A 20,194-nucleotide genomic window follows, 5' to 3' on the forward strand; every position below is an offset into this window, starting at 1 on the left:
GGCACAGAGATCGCGCGTGAGGAAGAAGGCTCGGCGCGCGCGAGGAGATGGAAACGAAAGAGAATTCAGAAAAAGAATAAAAAGAAAATGAATTAGAAAAAGAAAAGAAAATAGACTTTTCCTCACATAAATGGGTAGCCTTAACAGGCTTTTTCCCGACCCCGTTTTCATCCCCGTTAACTCGTCCATACGAGATCCGAAAAATTCCCGGAAAATTTTCAAAAATTTCAGAAAATTCCTTTATTAATATTCGCCTATTTCCGGTATTTTACAGTTCTCCTAGGAAATATCGAAAAGAGATGAGTATCTTTTTGGGTGATGCGCTTAAAGCTGTCCGATCGCCGAAGAACTTACGCTTATGGGAAATCGTGTATAAAAAGGAGTGGCATGGGCGGCGTCATCCTGCATAAGCAATAAAGGCATGGGACAGGTGTCGACCTCCTAGAAGTCGTATTAATGATGGACGTGATAAGGAAATCATGATATGAAGCAGGAGTACGAAAACGCTTACCGCACGATTTTCTCGGGAACCGTCGAAGAAGAGTAGCGGGAAAGAAATTCAAATGCAGTAAGGCCAAGGCTGAGTAAGATTTTAATATGGCTATCCTCACAACACCACTAATAATATATTTCTTGATGACAGATAAAGTCGAAGCTCTTCAAGCAATTCCCGGTCGGGAGAACGCCCCCCAGGTTGGTAGTATATATCCTGGTCGGAAGTTCGACCCCCAGGTCGGCAGTATATATCCTGGTTGGAAGTTCGACCCCCAGGTCGGCAGCATATATCCTAGTCGGGAGAACGACCCCCAAGTCGGCAGCATATATTCTGGTCGGAAGTTCAACCCCCAGGTCGGCAACATATATCCTGGTCGGGAGAACGACCCCCAGGTCGGCAGCATATGTCCTGGTCGGTAGAATGACCTTCCAGGTCGGCTGTTCCAGACTCTCGCCCTGGTGCGAGTTATAAGTGAGCTCTGCTCTCACGCCCAACGACCGAGCTGCTCGGTCGGCTGTCCCAGCTCTCGCCCCAGTGTGAGTTATAAGTGAGCAAGGCTCTCACGACCAACGACCTTCCCGGTCGGCTCAACAACTTTCTCCAGCGGTATTTCTTCACGTGCATATGGGCAAGATATAGCCCGACTTATTCTCATGCATCACTGCTTGTTAGTAGGCTGGCGAAGGGTAAGGAGAAAGTGAGGTACGCAAGTTGGTTTTGTTATCTTTGTTAGAAATGATAAAAGAATGCAGGTGTTTCATAACGATAAAGATACAAAGACACGAGAACAAAGGAATACATTCTCAAAACAGAAAATATGTTTCATTTCATTCAAAAAAGGAACATATTACAGCAGCCTCAATTACTACCAGACCCAGACATTGGATGTCCTCTCTCTAAACGAGTTCTTGCCTGAGCTAGCTCTATCTGGACATGGTCAAGGGTGACCCGTAGTTGATCAATGGTGGCACCCTGTAGTCGATTCTCCTCTTTCAGAGAAGACACCTCATCCTCATGCCTCAGCTTCAAGTAGAGGATATGATGGAGTTGAGCGTGAAAGTCTGTCTGCGCTTTCATCTTCAGAGACACTTCCGCCCGAGTCCTGCATTTAGCCGCTAGCCATAGTTCTTCTAGCTCCCTACGAAGGGAGATCTGTAGATCCCGGCTCAAAGTCATGTCATGTAAGGTTTTCTTGGCAAGAGCCAACCGGCGACAGAGAGTAGACAACTCGGGGGATTCCATGAGCAAATTAAGGAGCAGGTACAAAGAGGAAGTGCAGTTAGGAGTAAAGTACCTAAGCCTTTTATAAAGAAGAGGAAGGTGACAGGACTACCTCGGAACCTGAGAAGTCGCTTGGAAACCGGTGTGGCAGTTAAAGACGGACCGTACTCAGAAGTCGAGGAGTCAGCAGAAGCAGGAAGTGAGCCCGGATACCTCACAAGACGGTTGGACATCCTATAGAAATTAGAGGGACGATGGGTCGACAAAGGAGTCAATAGCCAGATCGGGTATTCAGGATACTGGGGTCTAGTCAGTCGGACTGGAGCCTCCTTCGACTAGACTTGAGGGGGAGGCTTGTGATACGGTGCATATTTTGTGGGGTCGATAGGATGATGTGGTTATGGATCAAGGCCACAAAAGGGTCAGAAGTCAAGCTGACCTGGAAGGCAGGGAGGTCAAAGGTCAAGCCTCTTTGGATGATCAATAGTCAAGCTGACGTGGAAGGTCAGGAGGGTCAGAAGTCAAGCCTCCGTGGCTGGTCAACAGTCAAGTTGACGTGGAAGGTCAAGAGGGTCAGAAGTCAAGCCTCCGTGACTGGTCAACAGTCAAGCTGACGTGGAAGGTCAGGAGGGTTAGAAGTCAAGCCAACATGGCCGGTCAGTAGTCAGACTGATATGGACAGCAGGGAGGTTAAAAGTCCAGCTTACGTGGCCAAAGTCAAAAGAGAGAATTATAAGACCGAGCCCTGATAGTAAGTAGTAAATGGGCTAGTGGGCCAAGTATAGCTAAGGATGGAAACTACCAGCAGGTCTGCTTACAGACCCAACGTGCAGGTCGGGACGTACATGCCTTGGATAGCAGTAAGCATATGCGGGTCGGGAATCAGACCCAGAGTGCAGGCCGGGACGTACATGCCTTGGATAACAGCAGACAGCAGCAGACAGAGGCAGGTCAGGAAGCCGACCCAGCGTACAGGTCGGGACGTACATGCATTGGATAATCCGACAGATGAGGGTCAGGAACCAGACCCAGCGTGCAGGTCGGAACGTACATGCCTTGGATAACAGTAGACAGCAGTAGACAGAGGCAGGTCGGGAAGCCGACCCAGCGTACAGGTCGGGGCGTACATGCCTTGGATAATCCGACAGATGAGGGTCAGGAACCAGACCCAGCGTGCAGGTTGGGACGTACATGCCTTGGATAACAGCAGACAGCAGCAGACAGAGGCAGGTCGGGACACCTACACCAAGGAGCACAGGTCTGGTTACAGGCCCAGCGTACCGGTCGGGACATACATACCTTGGATAACAGCAGACAGCACCAGATAGAGGCAGGTCGGGAAGCTGACCCAGCGTACAGGTTGGGACGTACATACTTCAAATGACGCAGACAGAGATGGGTTAGGAGACCAGACACTACATGACAAATATACAAGGAATCGTAATCACCTGTCAGGGAATAATCATCACATGTCAGGGAATATTCTAACGATTGGAGGCTCATACTCCTCTCGATTCCTCCACCAGCCTATAGGAGAAAGCCACGTGTCGACCATCGCCAGACAAAGCCTGACACCCGACATTCCCTGACATTCGTCAGGCTCCAGAAACATCCGTTGCAGTATAAAAAGGGATGCTTTGTCCCTTACGCAGGTACGCTCACTCGTCATTTTTCACTAGTATTTTACTTCTCGTCATTTTGCTGCGATTTCTGGAGAAAAAGTACCTGACTTGAGAGTCGGAGGGTCTGACCCAGGGACTTTTTCCCTGGCTTCTGGTTTCTAACGACAGAGGGACTCGTTTGAATGTGTGCAGAGATACAGCGTCAGTGTTCGGGTCATCTCTCTTCGTCGACTGCCCGTGCGAACCTTTCCAGGGGGTACCAGGTGGATTCATTGCTTCAACGACTCTCCGTCAACTTTCTGCACAATAAGATCCGCCTTCATCCGACTCAACTTCCGGACGGGATCAGTTACCATCCACAACTGGCAAGGTGAGGCCTACAACGCTCATCCGTCGCGCGCGAGCGCAAGAATCACAGTGAACGACTATCCACAGCCATGCGCGAGCGTAAGGTGCCGAGGCCAACCGAAACGAATCACGTCACCGCACCTAAGCGACAACAATCGGACCATGTTTTATGCAGCATTCCCATTAATTGGAGATCGAGATCCTCAGGTACGGTGCGAAGCGAACGGAACAAATTAAATTTATTGAAATATTTACTTCCTCATTCACATAATTATTATTACGTCACTAAAACGATCGGGTGCAGCGTCATCATTCAAAAAGCCTATACCTACAAAAGAGGATCCCTCTATCTGGCCTTTTCTTCCTCCTCCTCTGCGTCCCACAGGAAATGAGCATACGAACCCAGAACGTAGCTGCAAATTAACAAATAAAAATTGGTATCAGAGATCAAATGGAGAGCTTGTAACATTAGTACAAGATGGATTTTTTTGGGTGAGGGGAAGGGGAAGAAGGAAATTTGATTATTACCAGTCGTTTGGGGATGCTTTGACAGCCCGCTCGAAGTATGCTTTCGCCCTCTCTACGTCCCTATGAATCTCCCACAGCAGCTCCCCGTAGAGACAGAGCACCTCGCCGTCCCGTGGGCTCGCCAGGATCGCCCGCCCGTAGCATTCCTCCGCAGCTTCCGCATCGCCTTCCACCTGATGCACAAGAGGATATCAGAGGGGAATTATGAAACTTTCTGCCCCCGTTACGAGCAGCGCGATCGAAAAAAGTCGACGAATATTTAATTTGGTGAATTTTCACTCACCTCGTGCAGGAATCGTCCGTAGTTCCTCAAGAGGAGCGGATTGGCAGGATCGATCTGCAGCATCTGCTGGTAATAGTCGGAGATCCTCCTGTTGTCATCCCGATCGCAGCTTTCGCCGTCACGTCCCTTACCTGATCCGCCGGTATTCTTCCCTTTTCCAGTACTCCCACCGTCAGCATACTCCGCCTGCTCCTGCTCCACCAGCGCTCCCTGCGGTCTCATCGGCACCGACGCTCTCAGATCACACCACTTCACCGCCAAATCATCCACACCTTCCTCCTCCACCTTCGCCGCCGGGGTCAGGGCCCTGACGCCGGCACGAGGGGAACAGTTCGATCGGGCAAGAAAGACCTCCGATCTGGAGCGCCGAAGGAGGGGTCCTATCCACGCGCCCTCCGTTTCGAAATGGAGCGCGGAGGTGCACCGTCGCCTGAGGAACGAGTCCCCCGAGCCGGAATGGCGCACTCCGTCCTTCCTCGGCGATGCGAGGAAGGAGCCAGCGCGGACCAGGATCGTGGATTCCATCTCCGATTCCTCGTAAGGCGATTTCTCACTCGATGCGCGGATGAGTCGGTAACTCGGTTGCTTAGCTAGTGATAATCCTTCCTCCAGCGAGGCTTACTTTATATAGGAGTTACCGACGACGACGCCATCAGAGGGGGTGGCTGGCGATTCACGTGACGGCGTCACGGGGGAAGGGAAGGTTGGAGGGGCGACGCGTGTGAAGGCCGCACGTGACGGGGAGAGGGAGAAAGAGACGCAGATGCGGGTAGTAGGCAAGGCGGCGGTGGTCCCCAAGCAGCCGGGAGGGACGGCGGAGGACGAGCCACGTGGGATAGGCTGTTTTCCGGGTCACCGGATGTTATTTGATTTCCACAAATGAAAATAAACCTTGAGTCCTGTGGTTTAGCAAACAGACAATTCCTTTTGCAGAACAGAGAATCGAGGACAGCGGGGTCGTCCACGGTATCGTTGAGACTGGGGGCACAAATGAATGGAATTGAATAATATAAAAATATTACTATATAAATTTGAATTTAAAAATATATAATATTTAAATTTAATTTAAAGTTCAAAAATATAAATGATTATGAGTTGAACCAAGTTAGAAATGAAATTCGAGTTCGCTGATGTGTTCGACTATTCGAGCAGAATTATTTATAATTTAAATTTAAATTTGATTCAAAATATAAATAGATAAATAGAATTTGGCTCACGGACTACTGATAAATAATTAAATAAAATATTATATATTTGAATTCATCTTGAATTTGATAATATTAAATATAAATTAAATATGTTTTAAATCAACCTGAAAATTCATGAACAAACTCGATTACTCGTTCTTTAGGATAATTCCATCCGATCCCCATGAATCTAGAAAAACGCACATTGTTTTCTAATTCCTACATTTCATTTGTCTTAGCTCTGTATCTTTATCATTTTGGTGGGCCACCCTCCCAGGATTAATATCATAAGATTTGAATACGTGCTAGGTATACGCGCGTGCAGGATTTCTGGTATAAATAAAATATCATGAGTCATTTTAGTCAAAGTAACTTAATTAATCTAGGTGTTTCGATTTTTTTTTTTTTTTTTAAATCTTAAATCGTAACCCCCACCGCCCCACACACACACTAACTATATATATATATATATATATATATATATATATATATATATATATATATATATATATATATGCTGCGCGCCTGCACAGTGCATGACTGTGCACGCGCAGCATATCAATCGGGGTTTTTCTGCTGTAGGATTGATAGCGTTTTTTAATTTTTTTATTAGTTTTTAAATTAAAAAATAATTAAAAATTTTTTTTATGATTTTATTTCTAGGGTTCAGGCTTTGATTGTAGTATTAAAGATTTTTTTTTTTTAGATTTTACCGATAGGGTTTAGGTTTTCCAATTAGGTTATAGTGTTTGGTTTAAAAAAAATATTAAAATAAAATTAATTTAAGTATTTATTGAGTATTATAATATGTTAAGGGGATATATTAATATATTAGAAATTTATATAAAGAAATATGAAAATTTTTAATTATTTTTTAATTTAAAAACTAATAAAAAAAATTAAAAAACGTCGATTGATATGCTGCGCGCGCACAGTCGCGCACTGTGCAGGCACGCAGCATATCAATCCTCTATATATATATATATATAGGAGTGATCTCCTCCGCACTCGCACAGTCCATGACTGCGCGCGCGCAGGAGATCACTCGGTTTTTTTTATTATGATTTTTTTAATATTTTAAATTAAAAAAATTAGCATTTCCTTATATAAATTTCTAATACATTAATATATCTTCTCAACATATTACAATACTAAAAAAAATACTTAAATTTATTATATTTTAATTTTTTTTAAACCAAACACTATAACCTAATTGGGAAGTCTGAACCCTAGAGGTAAAATCTAAAAAAAAAATACCTTAAAAATTATTTTTATTCTAAAAAAGCTTGAACCCTAGAAATAAGATTTTAAAAAAATGTTTTAATTATTTTTTTAATTCAAAATTTTTTAAAAAAAATAAAATGAGTGATATCCTGCGCGCGCGGACAGTCGCGCACTGTGCGGGCTCGCAGGATATCAAAATCTTTTATATATATATATATATAGCATCGCGCGGGATATCAATATTTTTTTTCTTTTTTCTTTTTCTTTTTTTTTAATTTTGAATTAAAAAAATATTCATGAATATATTCATGGATTAAGGATTTATATATAAGAAAATATTATTTTTTTTTAAATTTAAAATCGAAATAATAGATATCGTATATTATTATTTGTTATTATTATTTTTTAAAAATTTTGAATTAAAAAAATTAATTAAAATATTTTTAAGATTTCATTTTAGGGTTCATGCATCTCAATTGGGTTATAATTTTCAATCTAATTTTATTTAAGATTTTACCTCTAGGTTTTAGGCATCCCAATTCGATTACAATGTTTAGTAAAAAGAAAAATTAAAAATAAAATAAATTTAAATGCTTATGGAATATTATAATGTGTTTAGGAGATATATTTATATATTAAGAATTTATATATAGAAATCTTTATTTTTTAATTCAAATTATAAAAAAAATAATTAGAAAAATGTGATATACTATGCGCGCGTACAGTCGCGCATTGTGTGGCGCGCAGCATATTACCACTCTATATATATATATATATACTATCGGTTATGCTAATAAAATTTTACTTCTAAAATGTAGGAGTTAGGTTATAGTATTAAACAAAAAAAATCGAATCGGAATTTTTTTTTAAGTGTACACTGGATATCCTTAGTAAGGAGTGCACAATGTCAAAACTCTCTCACTCTACATATCAGGTTTTTTTACCTTGCGAAAGACATGCTGCGGATTTCATCCGCAACACAGTATTTTTCTTTTTTTTTGTTAATTTTTTTAGCTTACGAGTATTCCATTTAGAGTGTATTTGGTTCAAGTCATCATATATAACTTTAGTTATATGATTATCTGATAATCAGATAATCAGATAATCAGATAATCAAGATTACGAGAAATAAAATATAAACTAATGTTGTTTGGTTCAAAGTAATAAAAATTTATTTGTTTATATATATATATATATATATATATATATATTAATATCCTGCACAGTTCGCGATAGTGCGGGTCACGCAGGATATCAGTACTTTTTTTTTTAAATTTTGAATTAAAAAAATAATTAAAATATTTTTAAAAAATTTTAATTCTAGGATTCATACTTCCCAATTGGGTTATAATTTGTAAGTTTTTTTAAAAAAAGATTTTATCTCTAGGGTTCAGATTTTCCTATTGAGTTATAGTATTTAGTAAAAAGAAAAATTAAAAATGAAATAAATTTAAGTATTTATGGAGTATTGTAATGTGTTTAGGGGATATATTCATGGATTAAGGATTTATATATAAGGAAATATTGAGTTTTTTAAAATTCAAAATCGAAATAATAGACGTTGTATATTATTATTTGTTATTATTATTTTTTTTTAAATTTTGAATTAAAAAAATTAATTAAAATATTTTTTAAGATTTTCTTTTAGGGTTCATGCATCCCAATTGGGTTATAATTTTCAATCTAATTTTTTTTAAGATTTTACCTCTAGGTTTAGACATCCCAATTGGGTTATAATGTTTAGTAAAAAGAAAAATTAAAAATAAAATAAATTTAAATATTTATGGAATATTATAATGTGTTTAGGGGATATATTTATATATTAAGAATTTATATATAGAAATCTTTATTTTTAAATTTAAATTATAAAAAAAATAATCAGAAAAGTGTGATATACTACGCGCGTACAGTCGCGCACTGTGCGGCGCGTAACATATCACCACTCTAAATATATATATATATATATATATATACACACACACTATCGATTATGCTAATAAAATTTTACTTCTAAAATTTAAGAGTTAGGTTATAGTATTAAAAAAAAAAATTGAATCGAAATTTTTTTTTAAGTGTACACCGGATATGCTTGCTAAGGAGTGCACAATGTCAAAACTCTCTCACTCTACATATCAGGTTTTTTTACCTTGCGAAAGACATGCTACGGATTTCATACGCAACACAATATTTTCTTCTTTTTTTTGTAAATTTTTTTAGTTTACGGGTATTCCATTTAAAGTGCATTTGGTTCAAGTCATCATATATAACTTTAGTTATATGATTATCTAATAATCAAATAATCTAGATTATGAGAAATAAAATATAAACTAATGTTGTTTGGTTCAAAGTAATAAAAATTTATTTGTTTAGAGATTGTAATGTATAACTTAATTTAATATATTATTGTATTATCCTTCGTTACAAAATTAAATATTATTATTATTATTTTTAAAATTTACATTTTTTTAACTTAAATTTATTTTCCTTTTTGAACATTACATTTATTTTTTATTTTACGATTTTCTCTTTTTTTAATATTACAATTTTTTTAATTTACGTTTTTTTTTCTCTTTTTTACCTTACGTTTTTTCTCTCTCCTTTTTATTGCATTATGTTGTTTTTTATTTTTTTTCATATATATATATATATATATATATATATACATATATATTAAAACTATTTTTAAAATAAAATATCACATTTTTACTTTTTATTTAGTTTTTATAATTTAAAATAAAATTTTTGTTATAAAAAATTTGGTGGTATTTTTGTCCCAAAGTATAATTATCAGAGGATATTTTTGGTCAAAAAATTTCGTTAATCCCGGAATTAAGAAAATCTCATTTTTTCGAGGTTTTCCGATTCCATGTTACATGCCCCTTTTGCTGATGTGTCAAATATGGATCATTACTCGGAAATCGTCGATTACCTAAATCAAATAAGCTTTTTATTAATAACCTTGGATGAATAACCAAGGTTATTAAGGATAACCCCAATCAAATGCACCCTTAGGATTTCAACTTTAAGATTTAGGAGTTGATTTATATATATATTGCGTACTTGTCATTGTGGATGGTGTACGCAAAAATCATTTTTTTTTCCATTTTTTTATTTTTTGTTTATTTGTTTAGCTTATGTCATTTAGGATTTTGCATTTAGAATTTAGGTATTGAGTTATAGTATTAAGTAAAAAAATAAAAATTTAAACTTAAAAAAAAATTAGGTGTGCATAGGGTCTACGACTTATATATATATATAAGCTCATCACTCTCTTCTCTCTTCTTTTGTGGCAAAAGGTGATTTGCTCACCCCTAACACCCCCGCCAATCGATCCCTATGCCAACACGGAGGAGGTAAATCATAGGTGACCAATAGCCATTAGTGCAAGTAGTCAAGGCATGAGGGAAGGTATGCATGGACGCACCGAGTTTCGACCTTAAGACCTCATATGGTAACACCCCATGCCTCAACCACCGTACCGCCCTGAGGAGGCCTCTCTTCTCTCTTCTTTGGCGGCAAAAGACGAATACGCTCGCCCCTAGTGCCCCCCCTGCCATCCGTCCCAGGGTCAACACGGAGAAGGTAAATCACGGGTGACTACTAGCCTTTGGAATAGTGACTAGCACATAAGGGAAGCATTTACCTCGGCTTTATCGAGATTCGAACCCCAGACCTCATGGTGGCAACACCTTATGCGCTAGCTACTAGACCATCCCGAGGGGATAAGGTAGTATTGGTTTGTAAAAAATAGCACCAAGGCAAAAACCAGTAAACCAACACAAGATGGTGTTGGTTTATAGAAAACATAACCAAGGTGGTGTTAGTTTGTAGAAATCAATACTAAAGTGGATGATGTTGGTTTGGTGCTAGTACCACCAGGGGTGGATCCATAGGGGGGGCATCAGCGGTCGTCCCCCCCTTGTTGACGGTGCAACCCGTAGTATTATGGGGTTCCACTAGTGGTCAGCTGCGCTCAGCTCAGATCATGATCACCCCTCCATACTTAAATTCCTGGATCCATCATTGAGTACCACCTTGGTGCTGCTTTTTACAAACCAGCACCAAGGTGCTACTAGCGGTGTTGGCACCACCTTGGTGCTGGTATTTAAAACCAGCACTAAGATAGTGTTGGTTTCTATGAACCACCTTGGTGCTGGTTTCTATGAACCACCTTGGTGCTGGTTTCTACAAACCAACACCAACAATCCACCTTGGTGTTGGTGTGTAGAAACCGGCACCAAGGTGGTTTGCAGAAACCAATACCAAGGTGTGCTAATTTTTACAAACTAGCACTAAGGTGGATGGTATTGGTTTAGTGGTGTCAGCACCACTTTAGTACTGGTGTTTATAAACCAGTATCAACTTGCATGCAATAAAAGGAGAGAGAAGAGAATTGCTACATGCAGATGAGAGAGGAAAATAAAAAAAATTAGGTTTTGACCACATGTGTGTGTGTATATATGCACACCGTGAGCACCTACTTTTTTTTTCAATTTGATTTTTGTTTGCTTAGTACTATAATCCAACCTCTATACCCTAAAAATAAAATCTTATTAGCATAACTGAAGGCTTAAAAAAATCACTGTGGGTGACGCAATAGGTGTCGCCCACGCTAGGCGTCCAAGATAACAATGGGCTATATATATATATATATATATGAGAAATATTATCCTGCACACTCCGTGAACACCTATTTTTTTTTATTTAAAATTTTTTTGTGCTTAATATTATAACTCAACTCCTAAACCTTAAGGAAAAAATCTTATTGCCATAACTGAGAGCTTAAAAAAATTCATCGATCATAACTTTGTAAGTGTATATATATATATATATATATATATATATAAACGAGTTATAATAAGTGGACCCCGAAGATAATGCAGTGGTCAAAGCCAATGGAGAGAAGCATCCCCCACCTAGCTCTAATTGGCTGTCCAGCGCTAAGGCTCACCAAATCAGCCTGGTCGGACTCCAAGCCGGGCGAAAAGAAATCGACCAACCCTTGGGTCTGTCAAACATAAGGAGATAGTATAGTCTACCACTCAATAACCGATTGAGATTAATGCCGACCATCTTGATAGGCCGACTAGAATGATCGACCGAACGCATATTCGACTAGTCCAGACCTGGTTGAAGGAAGGACGAAACTCCGTACTCTGTGTGAGCCCCTATACATATGTCCGGTGGACCCGAATACTAGTCAGCTTTAGGGGTATCTATTCAATAATAGAATTAGACAGGTTTATAGGACTCTGTACCCATCTCTCTTTGCAAATCTAGTCAAAATGCCAAATGCATTTTACATACAAGTTATTATATACTAGCTGGATAAAGGACCAACCGAGTTTAAGACACCTTAGCTCAAAATACTAATTGAACCTCTCAGAACATAGTTTCATTTCTCTAGAGTCCCATTATACATCCAGATGGACAAAAGACCGATCGCACTTGAGACGTTAAATTTATATTGCTACCCGGGCATATCTATACTACGTGTAGGTTCTCAAATCGATTTCTAGAACACATGGCGTATTATCTCCCAAACAAATTTATATTGTTTCACTAGATGGATTTCCAATGCACCCAAGGTACCATATTATCTCCTGAATAGAATTCTACATGGCCTTAATACATAACAAAACATCTTAATATGAGGACATGTACAAAAACGGCTAGCCTCAAAGGCTAGCCAGGATATACCTAGCTGATAGGAAATCAAAGAATCCCAACAAGCTGTTAGAATAATAGCTAGGTGTCAGAGAATATTCTTCTGAAAACTTCTTCAAGGATCATCGTGTCTCCCATTAGTAGACTATTTATAATAGCATATTTCTTTATCAACCTCAGTAATAACAAAAACTATAAATGACAAAAGAAGTATACATATGGGTAAAGGGAAAATTCCTCGAAAAATTATTGCACATGGCCTAGGTTGTACAGTTCCCTTTACCTAACAAACTCTGGCACACTGTGCCACCTCATGATTATGGAGGTTATGTGAGGTGATATATGTTGGTGCAGGAAGCATCCAACGATCGAACCTAGGTTTTGATTATGTCAAAAGGTCCAAAGTTAAGTTGGTTTGTGATCTGACAAGTTTGAATGAGATTGAAGGAAAGTCCTAAGTATTCTTAGGCAAAAGTCCTAAGTGGATTCTAGGAAGGTGGAAAACCCTAGGAGGTAGTAACCCTAGGTCTTAGGGGGTGATAATTCTAGGTGATGAAAAGTCCTAGTTGCGGTTAGGCAGGTGAAAACCCCTAGGGGCGGTAATCCTAGGTTCTAGGGGGTGGTAACTCTAGGTGGAAAGTCTTAGCAGGTCGAGCGCTTTGGGCAAAATCCTAGAGTCGGGGACTCTAGGTTAAAATCATGGTGTCGCGAATCGGGTGGAAGTCTAGACTGGTCATTGAGCGAACACCCAGCATGAAGATCGGATGCTTCGGACGCTGAGCAAAAGTCCAGTTGGTATGGAGGATCAATCTAGCAACAGGTAACTTCTTATGAGAGGAGTAGGTGAGGGCGCATTCCCTCTTGGCGCGTTCCTTGAAGAGGGAACAGTAGGCATCGGTTCGACCTATGGTTTTCGAGAAACTCGAAGTCAGAACCGGATAGTCCGATGACTATCAAATACTTATATTATTTGTATTTTATTGTGCTAACTTGGTTATGTAGGCTATACTTTGTTTGTGGACTAATATGCCTTGCAGGAATGAAGTTGCCTAAGAGAAGCCTCGGATGAATAGTACGCGAGGCTCCCTCCATGGAGCTTGGAGGCGCCTCGGGTGCCTTAGATGAAAGCTTCGCACAGCAAGGAGCAAAGGTGCCTTCCAAGGAGATGGAAGGCGCCTTGAATGCTTGGCAGAGGGTGCCCTCCAAGGCTGCTGAAGGCGCCTTGAATGCTGGATGGAAGATGCCCTCCTTGGAGCTTGGAGGCGCCTTCGGGTGGATAAGCAGCGAACGCCGCAGAGCTTATCAACGCGACTAACTCGGGGCTGGAGGCGCCTTCTATGGAAGTTGGAGGTGCCCTCAACAACTTATATAAACTTAGTTTGACCAAGAGGCAGAGACAACAATTCTACAAGCAATTTTCGAAGCTGCGCTCTACGCCAAAACGACTCAACAACACTCAGCTACTGTTTTGACAATCAATGACTATTTCCATAATCTTTTATTGTCGGTATAATCTTGTTAACTTCAGTACTTCTAATTAATCTTGTAAAGATTCTTGAGCTTATAATGATTGCTCACCAAAAATGATCAACGATCGCGGGCCTTGGAGTAGGAGTCGACACAGGCTCCGAACTAAGTAACCAAAAGTGTTAGTGATTGCTTTTTTACTTCTATATTCCACTGCGTATTTACGAAATGAATGAATTAACCACGAGCGATATTCACCCCCCTCTAGCACTCTTTAATCCTACAATTGACATCAGAGCAGGGCAACTCTGAATCGGTATAACTAACATTCGAGCAATTTTTTCTTTTTCATCCGTTTTTTCAAAAAATAAATTCTTATGCCTTTCATTTTTTCCCTTCAAAATTATTTTTGAAAAAATCATTCTCATCTTTTTGCCATTAGTTAATATTAAAAAAAATATCAAAATTACCAAAATTTATAATAATATTTTTTATTAATATTTTTAATATTTTATTATTTTTGTTCTCAAAATTAGGGAATTGCTTGTTTTATTTTCTCCCACACTACTAATCCAAGGTCAAGTCTTGGAACATTCGTTACTTTTCTTATTGTGTGCAAGATTTTTCCTCTTTAATGGCCAACCAAGAAGGTTCCAACACAACTCGTCTACCTCTTTTCTCCAGTGAAGATTTCGGATACTGGAAAGACCAAATGGAGCACCAACTAAAAACCCAAGTGGAGATATGGACCATAATCTAGATCGAATTTATACTCCCCACTAAAGAAGGTGTGCCCATCGCCTGTGACAAGTGGGATGCACAAACAAGAAGAAAAATCAAGGCAAATGCAAAAGCAACATGTACTCTCCTATGCAAACTAACAAATTCATAGCTTGATCGAGTTGGAAAGTTCAACAATTCTAAGGAGTTTTGGGAGAAATTGATCAAGCTTCATGAGATTCTTTCAGAGCCAGAAGACCAAGTTGAACCTGAGTTCAAATCTGAGTATGAATCTCCAGATTCAACCTCCGAACCAGACTCAGAAGAATCGGATTAGACCGATTTCATAGCACTAATGGCCAAAGAAGAGATAGTTGAATCTGAATCTGAATTCAAGATGACAACAGTTAAGGGGGAGAATCCTATCATGGATCTAAAAGGTAAAATTGTAAATTCAAATTATAAATTTCACATAACTTGTTTTAAGTGTAGGGAGAGAGGACACTATAGAAATAATGCCCTACTTGTAAGATTCGGCTGGCACAACCGGAGGAGAAGGAGAAATTAGTATGGAATGGGAAGAAGCACATTGAATGCTCCAAGTGCAGACGAATGAGTCACTGCAAAAGTTAATACCCAAAAAGAAGACCCATGAATCCATGGGGAGAAATCAAGGTTAGTAAATTTACATGATATGAAAATTCAATTTTTGCAACACATGTCGGTACCCTAACTAATCCTGATTGCACTAGTTTAGATTTCTCTCGAAAATTGGATATGCATGCGAATAATGTAATGAATAAAGTTGATTCAAATCTAAATAAGAATAACTCAAAATTGTTTAATAAAAGTAAGAAATTAACTCTTAGAAAATTAGAAATATAAAATAATATTTTAAAAGATAAAAGTGATAAATTAGAAAAGATTGTTAATAATTTAACCAAATCACAAAATATAGACTTGCAGTACAAGTCTAAGGTGAAACTTAAACTCTACAAACTAAGCTATAATCAAGTGTCTTTTAAATATGAAACCAATCAATAAACACTAAATTAATCGGTAAACTTAAAACTCAATATAAAAGTTAACTTAAAATTGTAACTTGTTAACTTAACTAATAAATGCTTGATTTGTTTGATCCATGCATAATTACCATGAATATGCATATAAGTAATTAATTGATAAATGACATTCATGATTACTAATTGCTTAATCTAGATTAGGATAGATAAGGACTTAGGCTTGATTCACACTTGACTAGTTAGACCAAGGAGTTTCAGAAAGAAAATTAAATATCCAATTTCTTTGAAAGGCTTTATCTAGAAGTGGTGGAAGATCTCATACCCAAGAATGTCTATTGCCTTGCCACAGCCTGAAAGCCAATCATTGAAATAAATATTTAATTAACTAACTGTAAAACCTTAGTCTAACTCAATTATAAATCAATCCATAGATTGGAATTTAAATTGAAGATTAAATTAACCATCTCACAAAACTATTAAGGCTCCCTAATTAAAAATCTAGAAAAGGGTGGGATGGTAAAGTAGTTATCCAAACCTAAATTAATTAAACTCAATTAAGTTAACTAAAAATTAATTCAATTAAACTAAGTCATTATAATTAATAATTAATTTCAAAATCTAATTAATCATAATTAATTTCAAAATATTAAATCATAATTATAATCATGTTAATTACTTTCAAATCATAATTAAATTATAATTATTTTCAAATCATAATTAATTTTAAAAATGTTAATTAGTTTCATATCATAATTAATTTTAAGCTTAATTATTTGTTCAAAAATTTTAAAATTCAAATTTATATTTTAAAATCTCAAATTTAGTATTTTTAAAATCTAAATTTAACTTAAATTATTTTTAAAATATACCTTTATATCATAAATATTTGTTTAAAGTTAAAGATAAGATCAACTTAACTTAACTCTGTCTCATACACACTCATAAGTTGAACATGCTTGATAACCAAGAATGAGTGAGATGAAAAATTTTAAAAAAATTAGAAAAATAAATAATAACTTTTATATTTATTTTATATGCTTGGACTCTAGGATACCCTAAAAAGCATTCATTTATTTTTGACATTAATTAAGGGGGAGTGAAAGGAAGGTTAAGATATTAATTTTTATTTTGTTAACGCATTATTTTTCAAAGATAAACTCTTCTGAAAGAGGAAGTTCAAACTATTTTTGAAAATTAAAATAAATTATTTTTAAAAAGATAGAAACTAAGTTTTAGATAAAATATTTTTCAAAGAATTCATTTACTTAGCTAAGTATTTTTATCAATTTTTTTTAAAAGCTAAGTATTAAAGCTAAGTTTTTATCAACATATTTTGAAAGACAAGTACTTGACAAAGTTTTTAGCTAAGTGTTTGTCCAAACAATTATTTTCAAAGTTAAAATTTAGCTAAGTTTTTTTTTTTGAAAAAGCTAAGTATTTTCAAAGAATTTATAATTTACCTAAGTGTTTTTAAAAGAATTTATTTTCAAAGCTAAATTTAGCTAAGTGCTATCCTTCAAGGGGAGTTTCAAATTAAACAAAGTAAAAACTCTTTTGTTAAACAACCTTCTCTCCTTTTTTATATATGTCAAAGGGGGAGAGAGCAAGTTAAAAGTTAAGAGTTAAACATAATTTTATGAAAGGGGGAGCATAAGGGAGTCTTTTTTTTACAAATTATTGTATTTATGCTCATGCTTAAATTCCTTTATTTATTGTTATGTTTTACTTAACTTTGAACCGTGTTGCCATAATAAAAAAGCGTGAGATTATTTGTGTGGGAAGCATCCGACGATCAAACCTGGGTTTTAATTATGTCAAAGGGTCCAAAGTTAAGTTATCTTGTAATTTGACAAGTTTGAATGAGATTGTAGGAAAGTCCTAAGTGTTCTTAAGCAAAAGTCCTAGTGGATTCTAGGCAGGTGAAAAACCCTAGGGGGTGTTAAACCTAGGTCCTAGGGGTGGTAACCCTAGGTCCTAGGGGATGGTAACCCTATATGATGAAAAGTCCTAGTTGCGGTTAGGCAGGTGGAAAACCCTAGGGGGTGGTAACCCTAGGTCCTAGGGGGTGGTAACTCTAGGCGGAAAGTCTTGGCGGGTCGAGTGCTTTGGGCAAAATCCTAGAGTTGGGGACTCTAGGTTGAAATTGTTACGCCCCAGGTAGTCCCTGCCAGAAGAAATTTCGGCAGCATCTCCCCTATAAACATGTCAATCTGAATCATATCTACATCTACAAGTATACATCAGCCACACACGGTTGGAAAATATAGACAACCACACAATTATATATTAAAATAGCCCACATGGCTATAATAAATCATAACCACACAGTTATATATACTAAACGACCCACATGACTGTATTAAAAATAAAAAAAACACAGCGAAAAATGAAAAAAGACCATTACAAACCAAAACAAGAACGGCTAGCCGGCTAGGCTTACACAACACAACAAACAACACTAAATACCACATAACAACACTCTAGAAAAAAAAACCGGAATATACAATGCTAAGTACACTTTATACAATTAAAACACAAATGAAAACGGTAAAAATCTTCTGATGTGACGTGGGAACCAGCAGACAGGATACTCCAAGCAACTCCACATACCTCTACTTGGTATCTAGAAAAAAATATATCAACGGGGTGAGTCCAAGAACTCAACGGATACCAAATAGACAGACATAATAAGTTATAACTAATAGTAATAACTGTAGGGGATCGGATGGTCGGCTAGAAGGGGGTTGGATAGACGACACCCCCAAATGGTCGCTTCTTCCTACACTTGTTAGCTTGCGCAGTGGAATATAAATAAAACAAACAAGCTAAACACTAAAGAAAATACAAAGACTAAGAAAGAATAAGCAAACCGCTAACACGTCGATGTAACGTGGTTCGGAGATAGCTTGCTCCAACTCCATGGCTGTCCGTAAGGTGGACGATCCCTCAATCCGTCAGTGGATTAGCCCCCGGCAAACTCCGGCTAGCTCAAACCTCCTTGTGGGTGGAGAAACCTCACCACAAAACTCACTAAGACCTCTTGGACACAAGGGAAACTCTTGAGCACTTGTAGACTACTAATTATACTTTAACCAAGTCTAATTTTGTCACCTTGGCCGACCATCCCAAGCTCCTTCTTATAGAGCTTGGAACAAATAAGCAAACTAATTTTCCCGTTACCAGTCAACTGGTCCTTGCACCAGTCGACTGGTACCAGCCCAATGGCACTCCAACGGCTATCTACCAATCGACTGGTCCCAGGACCAGTCGATTGATCCAAGCCATTTTGGGCACAGAGAGCTTCTGTGCTCACCACCAGTCGGCTGATCCCAGTACTAGTCGATTGGTACAACCCTATACCTAGGGTTCCCATCCCGAGTACATTTCTCTCAGCACTCAGACCCTCATGACTCACTTGACTCTTCTTTACAGCTTTTACCTCTTTCCTTCAAGCCTACTTCCTTTGGCTCTCATCCCTTGGATGCATCCAAGCTCACGGCTCGTCCCTAATGCCATCCTTTGCGTATGCCTCGAAGTTGCTTCCCTCGACCCTTGTCCTTGCTGCCTTGTCCACGGTCCCTCGGATGCTCCATCCTTCACCGGACTAGAAGCCATCAAGCTGAGTCACATGTGTATCCTGTAAACCTACACACTCACATACATATATCAAATAACGAGGGTAATCCTAACTTAAACCCTTTGCCCAAACACCAAAACACATGGTCGCACGGACTATTGGGATTGCTCTAACAATCTCCCCCTTTTTGATGTTTGGCAATACGTTTAAGTTAGGGAAAACAAATAACAAATAACAATGCTAACAACAAATGGACTTACGTTGCCGAGGCTACACACTTGTGTTAGAGTTTATACTAAAAGCCTAGCCTTTTGTAAACATTTTATTTTGAAATAAAGAATCACATTAGTCAAATATCTACATTTATATGCTAAGTATAGTTGTTCAATTAATTTATATTGTAGATAACATGGTGTGTGGTGTCACACACAGAAGATCATATTATCAATTCCTTATAAATTATAAACAGTAGCTCATGACTAAGATGGAAAGGAACAAACCATTGGAATAGTCGTAGTGTAATTTGATATTAGTTTATCTTAACTATAAAATTACACTAGTAAACTCTGAGTGTATTGAGCTGGACCATTTAAGGTAAGTTTTTTTTATACTGACTGAATAAAAGAACAAGATATTTGTTATTATGGAAGTGTGCACTCTTAATCTTGATATAATAACAAACACATATATCTAGTATTTATTTCTTTGACTTATCAATGGGTGAGATTTAGTTCGATAAATCAAGAGACCGATAAGTTGGGAAATGATATTACTTATAGTGTGTGTTGTTGATTATAGAAGGAAACTGTGTCCTAGTAATCTAGGTTGATGA

At 37.8% G+C, this 20,194-nt stretch overlaps 1 protein-coding gene across 1 annotated transcript; it reads right to left on the minus strand.

Moving 5' to 3' along the window:
- Positions 1-3,908: 3,908 nt before the first annotated feature.
- On the minus strand, positions 3,909-5,111 carry LOC122053822. Its single transcript, XM_042615774.1, has 3 exons — positions 4,499-5,111; positions 4,216-4,388; positions 3,909-4,100 (listed from the first exon to the last, which is right to left on the minus strand). The coding sequence occupies exons 1-3, from the start codon at positions 5,021-5,023 to the stop codon at positions 4,034-4,036; spliced, it is 765 nt and encodes a 254-aa protein (XP_042471708.1). The 5' UTR covers positions 5,024-5,111; the 3' UTR covers positions 3,909-4,033.
- Between the last annotated feature and the right edge of the window lie 15,083 nt (positions 5,112-20,194).

Source organism: Zingiber officinale, chromosome 3A (assembly GCF_018446385.1).
Source record: "Zingiber officinale cultivar Zhangliang chromosome 3A, Zo_v1.1, whole genome shotgun sequence".
NCBI lineage: Eukaryota > Viridiplantae > Streptophyta > Magnoliopsida > Zingiberales > Zingiberaceae > Zingiber > Zingiber officinale.

Bases quoted from the DNA above. Each gene is read 5' to 3' on its own strand.
- LOC122053822 (XM_042615774.1), bottom strand. From the start codon at position 5,023: ATGGAATCCACGATCCTGGTCCGCGCTGGCTCCTTCCTCGCATCGCCG. The intron at 4,389-4,498 runs GTGAGTGAAAAT...CTTGTGCATCAG, and splicing joins ACGGACGATTCCTGCACGAG to GTGGAAGGCGATGCGGAAGC. The intron at 4,101-4,215 runs GTAATAATCAAA...GTTAATTTGCAG, and splicing joins AAAGCATCCCCAAACGACTG to CTACGTTCTGGGTTCGTATG.